We start from the raw sequence: 17,298 nt of genomic DNA, 5'->3' as shown, positions 1-17,298 counted from the left end.
TTAGCAGTCATAGACAAAAGACTAATACGGTTTTTTAATAAAAAAAATATTTATATACTAAAATCAATTGTTAATATATTTATATATAAATACATGAATAATTGATTAGTGTACCAACACATGTTGGATTGTTAATGCTAATAGCTACCGCACCAAAGTCAGGGTTAATAAGGCTTTGTTTGGTTGGAAAGATCACATTCTCACGTTCACAGAACAGAAACAGCGTTGCAAAATGGGTGACCACGAAAATGGCATAAGGCTTGAACCTGAGAGGCAGAAGCTTCTCAATGAACACAGCGAGAAGCACTTCACCGCCGGCGAGATCGTCCGAGACATCATCATCGGAGTCTCTGACGGCCTCACCGTCCCCTTTGCCCTCGCCGCTGGCCTTTCCGGCGCCAATGCCACCTCCTCCATCGTCCTCACCGCCGGCATCGCCGAAGTCGCCGCCGGCGCCATCTCCATGGGACTCGGCGGGTACGTACCTTGAAGACTAACTCTTCGCAATTACTCTGGATTTTCTCGGAAAGCAAAACAAACCAATTATGTTGCACTTTTCAGGTATCTGGCGGCAAAAAGCGAATCCGATCACTACAAAAGAGAATTGAAAAGGGAGCAAGAAGAAATCATCACTGTTCCTGATACTGGTGTGCACTGTAATTTGACTAATTTCTTCTTTTTCTTTTTTCTTTTAATTTTTTAAAAATTAAATTATAATATTCATATGTTTTGTTGGAGAAATCAGAAGCGGCGGAGGTAGCAGAAATTCTAGCTCAATACGGAATAGAGGCACATGAATATGGACCTGTGGTCAGTGCTCTCAGAAAGAATCCACAAGCATGGCTTGATTTCATGATGAAGTAAGTTCACACACTCAATTTTCATAATCTCCAAATTTAATTAAACTTCACAACTTATTCATGGTTTTTATCTGCAATAAGCGAAGCCAATTATGTCAAATCCACTCTCAAAAATCCGCCTAACATTACTCTAATATCTATTGTCAAGGTTTGAATTATAAACTTGAATGTATTGCATATGGACTAATGCCAATTGGTTGACAAGTTGAAATGGATAGCCACCTTTTTGTTTGTGGGTGCAACTAGGTCATCACATTTTGAGCATATATGGTTATCATCACATTACATGGTCCAATGACAATGAGATAAGGGAATGATATTTGAAAAAGTAGTTTTAAGTGAAACCTTGGAATTGGTTTTATAGAGGCATGGAAGAAATACGTGGGAGTTACATAATCTTAGCATTAAGTTGCATAATCTTATACATTTTACTTTATACTTTTTAATAAATAGCTCAAGTAAATATTATATAAATAATATTTAAAGATATATACTTACTCAAAATAAAACTGTGGGCATATATTAAGGTCTTTTAATCTTTTGGATCTAACCGTTTATGAATAAATATTTTAAAATATCAATTAACAATATCCCAAGAGTCACGGCCTTGGACACACTCCAACGCTATCGTGCCGACACTCGGACTTACTTAACCTCTTGAGCTAAGGCCAAGTCAGCCTAACCCTCAATACTTAGCAAGAAAGCTAAGAACACAAGAGAACACAAGAGAAAGGAAGCTTTGGTGGAAAGAACACTTTATTGCTCAAGTGTTTGTTACAAATGATTCACACACACCCAAACTCTAACTCTCACCCCTATTTATAGCCATCCACCTCCTCAATGGATGGTTAGGATTAAATCTAATCAACGGTCCAGATTAATCGTCTAGAACCTTCTTTACAAATATCTATCCTACCACAACTCTCTAAATGTTTCTAGATTATTCCATACCACTCTTTATACTTCTATATACATCTATACTCTTCTAGAATACTCTATGACCTTCTAGAGTCTTCTAGAACCTTCTAGAGTATTCTGGAACCTTCTAGGACATTCTAGAACGTTCCGGAACCATCTAGAATATTCTCAAACACTCCAGAAAATTATACAAACACTGTTAAATCTAACCTTCTAAAATTTTCTGTGACATTCTCCCCCACCTAATGCGCAGACGTCCTCGTCGCGTTCTGTTCATGATAGTGCTCTAGGTAATCTTGGAATTGCCACAGATCTTCGTGAGTTTCCCAGCTAGCTTCGGTTATCGGGAGCCCTTTCCACTTGATCAAGTATTGGATACTTGGTGGCACCCCTCTTCGTCGCACGATGCGATTAACTAAGATCTCTTCGATTTCTTTATCAAATGATCTAATTACCACAGGCGGAGCGCGACTTGAGTCACCTCTACTCGGTTCGTCTTGGTCTCCATGATATGGTTTAAGCATACTCACATGGAAGACCGGGTGAATCTTCATAGAGGGAGGAAGTTGTACTTTGTAAGCAACCTCCCCAACACGTCCAATGATCTCAAATGGTCCTTCGTATTTGCGGATTAAGCCCTTATGAACCTTGCGAAAGGCTTTGAATTGTTGTGGAAGAAGTTTGATCATTACCTTGTCTCCCACTTGATAGCTTGCATGCCTCGTCTTCTTATCTGCCCATTTCTTCATCCTCTTGGCAGCTTTGTCGAGGTAAGAACGAGTGACATCTGCTTGTTCTTCCCATGACTTAATCATATGATAAGCTCCAGGGCTCTTCCCTGAGTAAGAGGAAGAAAGAGAGTGAGGTGTAAGCGGCTGTTGTCCGGTCACAATCTCGAATGGGCTCTTCCCTGTAGACTCACTCCTTTGCAGATTGTATGAGAATTGAGCAATGTCCAGGAGTTTTGTCCAATCCTTCTGATTAGCGCTTACAAAATGCCTCAAGTAACACTCAAGTAAGGCATTCACTCTCTCAGTCTGCCCATCGGTTTGAGGATGGAAGCTTGTTGAGAAATGAAGCTCCGACCCAAGGAGTTTGAACAGCTCTGTCCATAGTCGTCCTGTGAAGCGTGGATCTCGATCACTAATGATGCTCTTAGGCAATCCCCAGTACTTCACCACATTCTTGAAGAATAGTCGTGCTGCTTCCTCTGCAGTGCAGTCAGTAGGGGCGGGTATAAAGGTAGCATACTTCGAAAATCGATTCACTACCACGAGAATAGATCCAAACCCCTCGGACTTCGGTAAGGCAGAGATGAAATCTAGAGAGACACTTTCCCACGGTCGCTCTGATGGGGGCAGAGGTTCCAACAACCTGCTTGGTGTCTTGTTTTCAATCTTATCTTGTTGGCACACAAGACAAGTCTTCACATAGCTCTCCACTTCATCTCTCATTTGAGGCCAATAATAAGAAGATTCAATGAGTGCTAAGGTCCTTCGCTGACCTTGGTGACCAGCCCACTTGGTGTCGTGGCATTCTCTTACCAACTTCCTTCTCAGATTTTCCCATTTAGGAACGTATAGTCTTTTCCCTTTTGTGTAGAGAAGGTCGTTTTCTAACCAAAATCTTTTGGTCTTACCTTCTCTAGCCAACTCCACCAACTTCTTGGCTAATGGATCGTGATGCAACCCTTCCTTGATGGTATGCACAATATCTCCTTCAACCATAGAAATGGCCCCCATCCTGTATGGTTTTGAGATAGGCAGTTTCGCTCCTAACTCTAATTCAATGTTGTCATCCATCTTTCTTCTAGGTGGTAACTGCTTTGGCAACTCGAAAGGTATCACATCCTTATTTTCTTCAAGGACTTCCTTGATTTTATAGGGAACATCTTCTCCTTTGGCTGTTGACTCCTCTTGTAGTAAAGTCAAAGACATCATCTCCTCCTTCTTGAAACCTTTCTTGAGTTGCATGGTCGAGAGAATCGGGATTCCTCCCGCCGTTGAGATTGTAGGGACCATGCATGGAGACCCTTTCTCCATGACGCATACTATATTGTAGTATGGCATAGGTATTATATTTGCCTTCCTTTGCAAATCGAGCCCGATGACTATTTTAAAATCGTCCATGGGTGCTACTGAGAAATCCACAAGGCCCTTCCAAGAACCAAGAGTCATCTCAACCCCTTTTGCTACTCCCTTAAGGGGTTCACCCTTGGTGTTCACGGGTTTGAACCAGCCATTCTTTTCGGTGATCTTCAACCCAAGTCTCTTTGCTTCATCAGGCGTGATGAAGTTGTGTGTAGCACCAGTGTCGATCATAGCCATAACGAGTTTTTCATTGATAAAGGCTTTGACATACATCAAGCCTTTCTTTTCTGCGGTGCTTGCCTCTTTGCCCTTCACAGCATTTATGTGTTGGATGGATCCAACACACTCAGTTACTTGAGTTTGAGCTTCTCGTTCCTCGGCGATAGATGCCAGAGTCTCTAGCTTAGGACAGTCCTTCATTTGGTGTGGCCCCTTGCACACGAAGCATCCTCCTTTGGGCATGAAAGCCTTCTTCTTTTCCTCGTACTCTTTCTTTGAAGAGTATGTTCCTTCCTTCTTGATTGAGAAACTCTTCCCCTTGTCTCCCCCACCTTTAGCAGAACTAGGCTTGGAGGAAGACTTGGTTTTAGAGTCTCCCCTATGATACTCAGTGAGTGATTCGGCCACCACGATGGCCTCATCGACATCCTTAACATTCCTTCTTTGTAGTTCTTGCTTTGCCCAAGGTTGGAGTCCATCAATGAAGAAGAACAATGCATCCTCTGATGCTAAGTTGGGGATTTGAAGCGTGAGAGTAGTGAACTCCTTTACGTAGTCACTAATTGTACTCTTGTGCTTCAACTCCCTCAACTTCTTCCTTACTTCATAAACCATATTTTCAGGGAAGAATTGTCTTTTCAACTCCCTTTTGAAATCTTCCCATGTGGTTATGTTGCAAGTACCCTTCTCCATATCTACGCACTTTCTCCTCCACCACAAAGTAGCATTATCAGAAAGGTAGAGAGCTGCAGTGCGTACCTTTATTGCTTCTTCGACCATCCCTTGGCCTTCGAAGTACCTCTCCATTTGCCATAGGAAGTTCTCCACCTCGCGAGCGTCCCTTACACCCTTGAACTCCTTTGGCTTGGGGAGATCAATCTTTGTCGTCTCCCTTATAATGGTTGGTCGAGATTTCGCCTCCTCAAACCAAACTCGAACTTCCTCAAATAACTTCAAGGAATTCTCAAGCTTCTCTTCGATTTGGAGCATGCTTTCTTTGAAAGCATCTAGTTCTCCTAACACGTGAGCCTCGAGGGTCTCCTTGTCATGTTCTATCCTTTGGAAACGCTCATCCATAGAGGATAGAACATTCTCCAACATAGAAACTCTCTCTTCTAAGGAGTTAGGGTCCTTACATCTAGGCTCACTTGAAGAACGGATCTTCTTGCCTCCCCATTGAGAAGGAGTAGCATTCCTTCCCCTTTGAGACTCAACATGCTCCATGGTGATATTAGAAGTCATTCCCACAAACCACTTGTGCTCCCTCTCGAACCTTGCTCGGATACCAAATTGTCACGGCCTTGGACACACTCCAACGCTACCGTGCCGGCACTCGGACTTACTCAACCTCTTGAGCTAAGGCCAAGTCAGTCTAACCCTCAATACTTAGCAAGAAAGCTAAGAACACAAGAGAAAGGAAGCTTTGGTGGAAAGAACACTTTATTGCTCAAGTGTTTGTTACAAATGATTCACACACACCCAAACTCTAACTCTCACCCCTATTTATAGCCATCCACCTCCTCAATGGATGGTTAGGATTAAATCTAATCAACGGTCCAGATTAATCGTCTAGAACCTTCTTTACAAATATCTATCCTACCACAACTCTCTAAATGTTTCTAGATTATTCCATACCACTCTTTATACTTCTATATACATCTATACTCTTCTAGAATACTCTATGACCTTCTAGAGTCTTCTAGAACCTTCTAGAGTATTCTGGAACCTTCTAGGACATTCTAGAACGTTCCGAAACCATCTAGAGTATTCTCAAACACTCCAGAAAATTATACAAACACCGTTAAATCTAACCTTCTAAAATTTTCTGTGACAAATAGCGAAAATGTAGAAATAATTCAGCGCTATTATGGCTGCTAATATTAATACAAATATCGTACTCTTTATTTTTGTTTTTTTTTTTTGCCAACGAAATTGTAACTAAATATTTAAAAAATGTAAAATTCTATAAATCAATTTATTTGAGTAAATAATTAAATTTATTTATTTAAATAAAAAAGCTCTTTCTACGTAGTTGACATAAAATAAAATCTAGTTATTTATGTTATGCAGTAAAATTAAACAAAATAATATATTTTATTGACTCGGGATTAAATACATATGATTTTTTTTACTTAGGTTTGTTTGGATGGATTTTTATAAACAAAACTCCAGTGCTTTTTTTAAAAAGATTTTTCAATAAAATAAAAATAATTTTATGTCTAGATACTAAATGTAAAAATATTTTTTTATTTAACAATTATGTTTAAATATAATAATATAAAATATTCATTTATTTATTTATTATGTTAAAAATCTTTTTATTAGTAAAAAATATCTTTTAAAAAATGTAAATTGTAGCTTCTAATTTTTTTTATTTTTTTAATACTTTTACTTTTATTATTAAAATTTCGTCAAATATACAAAAAAATTTCATTGAAAAAACTTTTTTATGACAACTTTTTTGGGTGACTTTTTTTTTTTTTCTAACAACTTAATGGCACCAAAACAAGCTCTATATATGTTCTAGAAATTACTCTTTGAGTTGATAGTAGGGGTAGGCATGGCCCGACCCGAAGACCCGGCCCAACTTAAACACTTTAGAGACTATTTTGGTGTGATTTTACCGGATCTAGGGTTGGGTAAGGGTCTCAAAAATAGACCCTATTATTATTTCGGGTCGGGTTCGGGCCATGGCTCGAGTCACCCGAACTCCGTCCGGTGGCCCGGTCATCATACACAATTAATATTTTGTGTTATTAGTGATGGATGATGGTTATTCTTATGTGAATTTAAGTATTGTAAACCTTAATATTTTGTGTTATTAGTTATTATAAGATTATAAGTTAATGTTTTACGTTTAAAATGCATAAGATTTTAGATTAATGCATAATATTGTATTATTTGTATTGATTTAAATATTTGGTGTTATTAGACAATATTAGTATTGATTATGGTTATACTTTAATTTTAGAGAAGAGTTGGTTCTTGTTATATTTTTCTAAGTGAATTTTACCATGTCAAATAATGGTTGGAATTTTGGAAATTTAGATATTTTTACATGTTAGCTTATAAGAAGGTATCAAGGTAATGTAATGTTAACGGCTCGGTTTTTATCCAGTATAATCGTGACCCGAAAATGTATAGGTTTCATCGGGTCTAGGGCCGAGTTCGGGTATAATAAATAGACCCGGTATATATTTCGGGTCGAATTTGGGTCACATCAAACCCAATTTCACCCGACTCATGCACACCCCTAGTTGATATAAGGCTTGTTTGGGTTTAGGGTTTAGGGTTTAGGCTTGTTTCGATCTCTAATGTAAAAAGATCTTTTTATCCATCGATTATGTTTGTGTACAATAATATAAAAATATTTTTTGATTATCTATTATATAAAAAATATAAATTGTAAGTTAAAAAAATTAATAGCACCCAAATAAGCTCAAAATGCATTATTGATAGTATTGTTAGGTTAAAAGCTCCTTGGAAAAATAATATATTATAGCAAAATTATCGAGTTTGAAATCTAAGAAACAACCAATATGATTCAAGTTAGAAATCAGATTCATTTTATATGAACCCAATTTCAAAATAACAATTTTTTAATTTCTCATCAACTATTATCCCCCCCCCCCCCCCACCCCTCTTCTTTCTCTCTTTTTTAGTCATATACATCATATTAGTCACTATTGCCATCTCTTGTTACCTTCTACTTAGCTTGAATGGTCATAAGCATGAAAAAGTTTTGATCAAGTAACACATGTTGAATATATACATCTAATGTTTGGGTGAGGATTTGATGAGTTGCTTTATTATTGAGTTGGCAGATTTGAGCTGGGACTAGAAAAGCCAGATCCAAGGAGAGCCTTACACAGTGCAATGACCATTGCCATAGCATACATATTGGGTGGCATTGTTCCACTCATTCCTTACATGTTCATTCCGAACGCAGCTGAGGCTGTTGTCATATCAGTGGTTGTTACCTTATTTGCATTGCTCATCTTTGGCTATGCCAAGGGATATTTCACAGGCAACAGACCCTTCAGGAGTGCTTTCGAGACAACTCTAATTGGTGCCATTGCCTCTGCTGCTGCTTTTGGTCTCGCAAAGGCTTTTCACACTTAGATTCATGTTTTTACGATTATGTGCTACATCTTTCATTTTCTCTAGCTACCATTTGTTTCATACAAGTACAATTTGCTATTCAACTTTTGATCTGATCTTTGGTTTAATATATTATGATGTTATCACTAGATGTTTTATCTTTGTAGCTTGCATGAGTGCGTATCATGAATTTCATTTCCACCCAGAAACAAATAAATTAAAGAATGAAGCTTATACGTCTCGTTGTAATACTTAAAAAATGAATACTAGAAATTTGGCAATAACATATTTCTTCATAATGCATCGATCTTTAAGGCATCTTCCATGTCAGTTGAGGTAGACACTATAGGAGCGATTAGCCTAATCCTATAGGAGTCACTGAGCAGTGAGCACAGACCTCTTTTCTTTTTGTTTCATTATATTTTAGCCGAATCCTATGGAAGACTTGAAAAGAATACCCCTTCAGAGGCCAGGGTTGAGTTTATCTCCTTAACGCATCAACCTGTGGGAAGAAACAGAGAGAAAGAAAGGAATAAGTTATAAGTTATAACAAAGCAACGATTACTACTACTACTGCCTTCTGCCAAAAATATGACAGAAACCATGCTTTCAATTATATATATATATATATATATATATATATATATATATATATATATATATATTAGTACATGTGCCACTAATAGAAAATGAATCTCCTTTTAAGGCCCTTTTCCCCTGACATTTTCTATTGCTACCAAATATTGATTTCATTGTGTATAGCTAAAGTAAGTGCACCATCCTACAACTAAGTGTCAAAAATCAAAGTCTGTCAATAAAAGGAAACCGCGATTAGTATTCAGATACAAGTTGGATTCACATATAGAACATAGAGAAGAATATTATCTATATTTAGCATCTAGATCATGTGTAATAACTAGGAGACTCACTATAATTTTGGATGCGGATCTAACAAAGGTTGGAGGTAGAAGATGGAAGCAAAAAAAAACTTAAATGCTATATCTATATAGTATAAGGTACTCAATGAAGATAATCCAACTGAAAAATATCCCTCCAGCATTATTATCACTTCCTTCCTTCCTCTTCCTCCTCCTCTTCATTGTCAGTTTCAGAAGCCAGAAGTTCCATTTGCTTGGTTAGAGATTTCAGTTTCTCCGACCCCTCCAAATGAACTCCATCAGCTCGTAATTCCAATGCATCGGTCTCTTCAGTTTTCTCCATTTCTAGAATCAAAGATTCAAAAGACTGAGACTTTTCAGTTTGATCTTCGGGTGTGATGGGTTCTATCTCCATTCCGCTGACAGTGGGCTTGTCAGCTTCATCAGTGTTTTGCAAGAAAGGACTGCCAAGAAAAAGTTGCTCCCATGAACCATCATCGGGTAAATCCGGAAGAAGAAATGGAGGATGATTTTCCAAAGGAGACAACTTCTCATCCATAAGAACTTTCAAGAACTCAGAACTGATGCACAAGTCTTTTAAACCATCGAAAGAAAGCTCAGGTTCCGGTTGCTTCTCGAAAGTGGGTGATCGGGGAACTACAGGCTTGAGATTTTCGGGCACCGGAGGTTTATACTTTACTATCATCCCATTCCCATCTCCAAGTTCGGCCATTCGCCAATTGTTTTCGTTAGGCTGAAGGAGTTGAACCATGAAGCCGGGACTTTGAACAACCATGACCAAGAATGATAGCATCTGCTGCTGATGCTTCTCCATTCCTTGAAGGCGATCAGTGAGGAGTAGCAGCTTATTCTCGGCAGATTCTTGATGCTGCCTGAGTTTAACCAACTCCTGCATGAGGGAATTCTTGTTGGATTTTAGATTCTCCACTTCCTTCCAAAGCCCATCATTTGCTGCTGCTTCATCAGAATTGTCTGGCTTTTGATGATCTGCAGCGTGCGGATGTTTCCTTCTCCGAATATTGATCAACAAATGCTTTTGACCCTTCACAAAGTTGTCATTGGCGAATTCCCAGCGGTCCGTATCAATTTTCCTGAAGCCCTGATGCATAATTTAGAGTTATCCATGACCGACTCAAATGGAGAAAACAAAAGTAAATTGAAAGCAAATGAAAGAGAGACGTACGTAGATGTTGAGCTGGCGGATGAAGCTGGAGAAGTTGTTGTGCTTGAAGTAATTGGGGAGAAGAGTGAGGGAGAATTGGGTGATATCGGAGATGAGGAAGGTGTGGCCTTGATGGGTCCAAGAGATGACGGAGTCGGTGGAAGGGTCGGAGACCATATCGTAGCACTTCTGAAGGAACGGAGCCACACAGCCATTCTCGCCTGATTTCGCCACCATCACTTCCAATTCGAGGGTTTATGTTATGCTCAGAAAAGGGGTTCAGGGGAAAATAACAAAAACAAATTCTTGACTTGCGCAACAAGGCCAAACGAAAGGAAAAGGGGCCTTCGCTTCTCTTCGTCTCTTCAATCGAAATTTCCACGCACTCCCTGCTTTCCAACTTCTCACGCCTTTCCCAAATCCTCTTCTTTTTGTCTTTTCTTTCTTTTTTTTTTTTGGTCACGGTCGTTTTCTTTCATTGTTTAGTTGGGCTTCATCTCTAGACTAGGCTGCCAGACTCCCTCTAGACTGGACTTCATTGTTTACTTGCTAATAAGGAAAGGCTTGAAGAACATCCAGATACAATACCAAAAAAAAAAAGCAGAGAATGGGAGTTTATCTTCCAACACGCTTATAAATAGGAGACAGGTGTGCAGATTTTCTTGCAAAAGAGAATCTCAATGCTCATCAAGGATTACATTTTGTGGATAGCCCTCCTAGAAATCTTAAGTAGATTATTGAGGATGATTATTACACAGGGTTAACATTCCCCAGGAAGTTTTGGATTTTGGCCTCCTTTCAGTACCAAAATAGAAAAGTATGTACTTGGTCAGTCCAAAAAATTCTATTCTATTATTATTAATAAAAAAAATCTAGAAAACCAACTGCAACCTAAGTCAATTTAAGTCAATTCTTTGTATTTTTAGTTTTAAAATTCGAAAAATTAAGATAGTGGAAAGTTGTTTCTTCTTTTTTATAACATTTCTTATTTTTCAACTAGTTAACTCTAATCGACTACCTTCCTAGTTAGTTCCTAATAGAACTTATTATTAATTTATTATATAAGGAATCAATTCATCTTGCTCATAATTTGTACTTGGTTTTTTTACATTACAAAATCTTTTAGGATAAAAAAAAAATACTTTAACCTAAAATTTTTTATAAGTGAAGTAGGCTTAAACTGATGTATAACTGATTATACACTAGGCGTAACTGGAGTTCCTTATAACACTTTCCATACAAAAAAGTTTCACCTAATATATATAAAAAATTCTTAACTGAAACGGTCTTTAATCCAAATATTAAGTCACAATTCACCTAATACAAAGAACAATTAATCAATTATACATGGCTTCATAGATTATGAACTCAACCAACCAAAAAGAGGAGGGGGAAACAACCGCGTTCATCATGCGTCGTCATGCAGGAAAACTGAACAAGCAGGTACTGATGAATGCAGAAAATGCCACCACAGAATTGCGTCTGCCAAATTCAAAATAATAATAATAAATGCCTGAAATTTAAAGGAAACCAAGTATTATCCAAGGAATGGCAAGAGAAGTGGGTTTGGAAGAAAAAGCATGGTCATACCCAAAAATACAAAAAGACTTGTTATCCTCAGCTGTTCCACGTTGACCATGCAAAACAAAAGATCTTCTGGTTTCGCATCAAATATTTTACCCTTTCAAAAGGCATTTGTCTATCGGCCTATCGCTGAAAGAATTGCAGTTAATGCATAATAAACATGGAGTAAAAATGAAAGGTCCAATGAAAATAATTCACCCAAAACCAAAGACGTTTATGCATATATGAATATTTCCGTGGGACAAAAGAGAGCAGCTAAAACAATAATGACATGGGATACTTCAAAACATATCTCACCATAATTCAGTGATCTGGTGCGCAAGCCTTGTAGTGAACCCAATAATCTCCGGCAGGAAAATTATTATCTTTCTCTTTGGTATAAAGAGGGCATATTCCACACTCTACTACATTGGAAGTTGGTACACCATATCCATGTGATTCTTCGCATATCTCAAAATTGAAGTTTCGGGCATGAGAGAGCATGTAGGTAATGGCTGAAGATTCCAAAGTATATTTCCACACGAGAGTATGATGGACCTCGAATATACGTATATCCTTCCAGTAGAAATAGTTCCTTAAATGATCATTGTTGCCAAGAACATGCATGCCTTCATATTCAAATTTGAGTCTGTAGGGAAATTCCCTATTCTTGTTTCTCTGAACTTCAGAGCTTCCTAAGACTACACATAGTGCGAAACCAATGAGTCTATCACCGTTGTTCGGATTCAGAGAACCTGGATCCAGAGTAACTGAATTTCCCCTGCATCGATAAGGGAACCACTGAGGAACTTCACTCCCTGGAAAGCAGAAGAGCACAGACTTATATGCATCCTGGATAATCATATCACATGCATCAGCAGCAATATTACTATGAGCACTTGGATCCAATTCTTGGCTGTTGGTGAAATGAAATTTGAAGAGACCCTCCTTGGAATCTGGGGGGAGTTTAAGGCTCGAACTTGACACTCTCCTAACAGATGGGCAATCAAATGCCAATAACTGTTATAGAAATGGTGGAAGCACAGGGATGCATTCAAGCATTTTGCAATCACTTAAATCCAATGATTTCAAGCTTGAAAGATGAGCAATACTCTCAGGAAGGTTCACAATACCACTTCCCTGCAATGACAATTCTCTTAGTGATGACAAACGATCAATGTTATTTGGGATTTTTGTTAAATTGACGCAACCAGAACAATCGAGATCAGAGAGAAGGCCTAGATTAACAATGTTGCTCGGAAGGAACTCTAGATCACTGCACAATGATAAGCACAACGTTGTAAGGCCTTCCAAACGGTCCAATGACAAAGGCAATTCTTTTACTGCAGCTTTTGTTAACCGAAGGTGTGCAATACTTTTTGCAGCTTCCATGATCTCTGGCAAAATCCTCAGCCTTGAGCAACCGTGTAAATCAAGTTTTGACAACTTCAACTTAAAAATGCTGCTTGGAATAGTTTCAAGCGATTCACAGTCGGTAAGGTCCAGCTTGCAGAGTCTACTTAGACTTCCGATGGAAGATGGAATAAACTCAAGCCTTCGGCACCCATACAAGCTCAGTTCTTCAAGCCCTACGAAATGGTGCAAGGATGAAGGTAGTTCTTGTATTCCTGTTTTGTCTAAGATGAGAACAGTTAAATTTTCCATAGTCTGGTTTATTTCAGGGAAACTTTCCAAACTTGAGCAGCCACAGAGATCAAGTCTTTTTAGAAATTTCATCTGGAGAAGTTCAACTGGAAGGATTGTGAGGGATTCGCAATTAGAGAGATCTAACCAACAAATCTCTTCAAGACCTGGGAACGACGAGGGCGAACCTTCTCTCAACACTTTAAACCTCAGTAAGTGTATATTATCCTCGGTGTTTTCATATTCTTTAGCACTAACAATGGGATGCAAAATATCAAAATAATGCGTTCCTCATGCACGCTTCTCTTCTTCCTTCTTCTTCTCATTGCATCTGAGTTTTCCATGACGCAAACAGCCAAATGGTAGAACTCCCTCACTTGTTTTACTGACTGAAAACATCTCAAGGCTAGGACAGTCACAAAGAACTATTACACCAAGAGATTCCAATAGGATACTACTAGGAAGATTTAAAATCCTAAGCTCATAACAACCATTCAACCATAAGCAGCTGAGCTTGGCGAGGAAACTAGAGGAGTAAACGACATCCAACTTTACACAATGACTAAGAATTATTTCTTCAATATTTGGAGACTGCGAGAGGTCTGGTATTTGAATCAGCTTCCGAGAACCACTGAGGTCAAGTCTTTTCAAATTTGGTAAATCCTAGGACAAAAAATTAAATGAGTAATTAACAAAAATACACAAGACCAATTCTGCTTTGCATGGATAAGATTGTAATTTACTTAAAGAGTACTTCTCATTACTAAAAAAGAATAAAAATGAAGGTTACACAACGCTTGTAATACCTGATGTCCGTCCCAGAGTCGTTCAAGATGGCTATCACGCATATTGAGTTCAACAAGATTTTCTGGGCAAAAGTCCTGTGGCAAAGATATTTGAGGGAAACCATCCCAACGAAGAAATCTTAGCTCATCCGGAAGACTTTTAAGAAATTTAGGAATGTGTACATTTGAGTCTTTTGCTGACTTTGACGTGTAGAATTGGAGCATTCTCAGTTTATGCATCATTTTGAAGGTTTTGGAATGTATGTTAACTTCTCTAATTTTGCACATGTCAAGCACAATACATTGGATTGCTTCTGTCCCCTAAAAGTAAAAGCAAGGAACTGATAAATGCTACAGGTTCTATAAGTCAATCAATATGAGTATGTGACTGTATGACTTAGCAAGTGATACTTGTTGTTGGGTGGGTGGGGGGAATAAGAAAGCAAAGTCAGAGCTAAACATATACCTTTTTCTTTTTTAAAACTTGATAAATGTCCTGATGCTTAAATAATCGACTGCGTTTTCCAGGATCCTTGACACCTTGACGACGGATGATTTCTTGTCCCATATCTTGTATTAGGTCATGCATCACAATCTCCCGATTCAAAACAGATATGAGACACCTCTCCTTGAGAACTTCTATTCCAATGGTAGCCGAGAAACCAGAGTCATTAAGTTTTTGTTTTGCAGTATGCTCTTCATACCCTCTATAAAAGCAGGCTATGTCAAGAAATATATCTTGTTGCTCCTCATCAAGCGCATCAAAACTTAATTTCAACACATCGAAGATTTTAGGATTGGGAAGTTTTTCCAACTTTTGCAACTCACTTTCCCATGCTTCCCTTGTTCTACCATAAAGAAAATAGCCCAAAACTTTGAGAGCTAACGGAATCCCTTCAGCATAATTGAGTACCTTTTCTGATACTTCCATGTAGGATTCTATTGGGTAGTTTTGTTTAAAGGCATGTAAGCTGAACAGTTGTAGAGAATCCTGAAAATCCATATTCTTAACCTCATAAATTTCGTCAGTTAAATTGTTGAGCACTTGTTTGTCACTACTAGTCACAATAATTCTACTTCCCGGACCAAAGCTACGACGCCTTCCAATCAAATCCTCAAGTTGATCTGCGCTGTTCACATTATCAAGAATGAGGAGAACCTTCAGTCTTTGAAGCATGTGCCTCCTGTCCCTATATCCTCCATCATTTTTGTACTCTCTAATTTTTGTTGAGACATCGTCAAAAAACCTTGTGTAACTGAATTAGGTTGCCAGCTTACGATATAATGCATGGGCAATTGTTGTTTTACCTATTCCTCTCATGCCCCAAATCCCTACGATCCGAAAATCTGCTGAATCACCATGCAAGATGGACTCAACTTGTTCAATATGCTTGTCAATTCCAACAAGTCCTCCATTATCATTAATGGATTGACTATTCAATTTTGTCCAAATATCTTCCACAATCTCTTCAACAAGAATGGATTCAGGTCTGGCACATATTAAAGAAACTAATTAAAGCAATAGATATCCTTGGCAAAAAGTGAACTTTCTTCTCAGTGAAGAGAAGAATTCCCTATTTTAACGAAAGGTCAAAGGATCAATCTTTCGAGAAAAGAAAGTTAAGTTTTGAATAATTTATATTTATAATTAATTTTCTTTATAAATCTAATCAATAGTTAACCTGAATGCTCGTGAATCCCATCCGGAGAGATTAGCTGCTTGGTATAGAGCAGATCTCCATCCCTGCACTTTGTCTTCGTATCGCTGTTGGTGCTTCTCAAATGGTTGTTCATAACTTCCTATCTGATTGCCTAACGTGTGCCGGGTCCACCATAAAGAACACTGGAATCACTTCCCTCCCGAATCTGTGCTTGCAATCCATGATTTTGGTGAGTTCATCCAAACACCACCGGGAAGAAGCATAGCCTTGGGAGAAAACAATGACATAAATGGTGGATTCTTCAATTGCTTTCTCCGGTGCGGGTGAAATCTCTTCCCCTCTCACAAGCCTGTCATCCATGTAAGTTTCAATGTGTCTCTTGCGCAGTGCTGTGCAGAGATGGCTGGTGAAGCCGTCACGAGTATCCTTCCCTCTGAAGCTGATAAACACATCATGCTTCATTGCAGGAGGAGGAGAAGAAGAAGAACTGCCCAACATGGCTACCGAATTTCTCTGCTCTTGGACTTTGGTCTCAGAAACAAGTCGTGTTTTTCAGCTACTGCCACCAGTTGACTTTGACTTCAACAACGGACAGGGACAGCAGGCGAAAAATGGGCCTCTATATTTTAATAATTTAATGAGTTGGGCTTTTTTGTAGCCTGGGCTCCCACTACAGTCTCATGGTCCTCTCTCAAAACAATTTTTTTATTATAGGACAAAATAAAATGTATTCCATTCTAAGTAGAAAAAAAAAATTCTAATTTCTTATACGAGAATTTTTTTTCAGAAATAAAATAAAAAAAATCTATATTCCAAAATGCTATTTTTTAACTTTAATTTTTTAAATATGATTTTTTTTGTTTCAGGGGCGGAGCTAGAAAAAATATTGGAGGGGGCAAAAAATATTTACACAATAAAATAAGACTAAAATAAAATTTTAAGGGGGGGCTAAACTGAAATTTATATATAATTTACATGTAAAAAATTAAAATTAAGGGGGGCCATTGCCCCCCTTTGCTTGTACCTAGCTCCGCCCCTGTTTTGTTTAGAGCAAGTTCACCGTACCCCGTACTTGGGTACATATATTTTTTGAGATGATGATAATGGTTGTCATTGTTAAATATGTCTTATTTTTTTAGTTTATAATTAAAAAAGTCCTTTAAAAAGTCATTCTTGTTGTTTGTGTATTTTTGTGTACTCTTATATATTATTTCTAAATCTATATATTATTTGGAGATGATGATAATGGATTAAAATTGATTAAAAAGGTGGAATTTAAAATATTTGATGAGAATTTGCGCAAACTCTTATAATTTTTATAGAGTTCGTCCGAGGTACAGCAAACTTGTTCTAAACAAAAAAAATTATATTTAAAAAATTAAAGTTCAAAAATAAT

General features: G+C 38.0%; 2 protein-coding genes and 1 pseudogene across 5 annotated transcripts; 1 reads left to right on the top strand and 2 right to left on the bottom strand.

Moving 5' to 3' along the window:
- The first annotated feature begins 109 nt into the window (after positions 1–109).
- LOC112792041 (vacuolar iron transporter 1) lies at positions 110–8,337 on the top strand. Its single transcript, XM_025835117.3, has 4 exons — positions 110–477; positions 562–647; positions 746–860; positions 7,912–8,337. Exons 1-4 carry the CDS (start codon positions 233–235, stop codon positions 8,207–8,209), a joined length of 744 nt encoding a protein of 247 aa, XP_025690902.1. The 5' UTR covers positions 110–232; the 3' UTR covers positions 8,210–8,337.
- Positions 8,338–8,383: 46 nt separating this feature from the next.
- Positions 8,384–11,044, bottom strand: LOC112792040 (heat stress transcription factor A-8). 4 transcript variants are annotated; one of them, XR_011870255.1, is made up of 3 exons: positions 10,271–11,044; positions 9,118–10,186; positions 8,384–8,690 (listed from the first exon to the last, which is right to left on the bottom strand). XR_011870255.1 is itself a non-coding variant. In XM_025835116.3 (2 exons), exons 1-2 carry the CDS (start codon positions 10,484–10,486, stop codon positions 9,254–9,256), a joined length of 1,149 nt encoding a protein of 382 aa, XP_025690901.1. In that variant the 5' UTR covers positions 10,487–11,044; the 3' UTR covers positions 8,981–9,253. The 4 variants fall into 4 exon arrangements, 2 of the variants coding, with proteins under 2 accessions (XP_025690901.1, XP_072069342.1); XR_011870256.1 differs by having other exon boundaries at positions 9,118–10,178; XM_025835116.3 differs by lacking the exon at positions 8,384–8,690 and having other exon boundaries at positions 8,981–10,186.
- A 442-nt stretch (positions 11,045–11,486) lies between these two features.
- On the bottom strand, positions 11,487–16,714 carry LOC112792042 (disease resistance protein RPV1-like; annotated as a pseudogene).
- Between the last annotated feature and the right edge of the window lie 584 nt (positions 16,715–17,298).

This window comes from Arachis hypogaea, chromosome 13 (assembly GCF_003086295.3).
Source record: "Arachis hypogaea cultivar Tifrunner chromosome 13, arahy.Tifrunner.gnm2.J5K5, whole genome shotgun sequence".
Classification (NCBI taxonomy): domain Eukaryota; kingdom Viridiplantae; phylum Streptophyta; class Magnoliopsida; order Fabales; family Fabaceae; genus Arachis; species Arachis hypogaea.
This window is presented reverse-complemented; position numbering and strand designations above follow the sequence as displayed.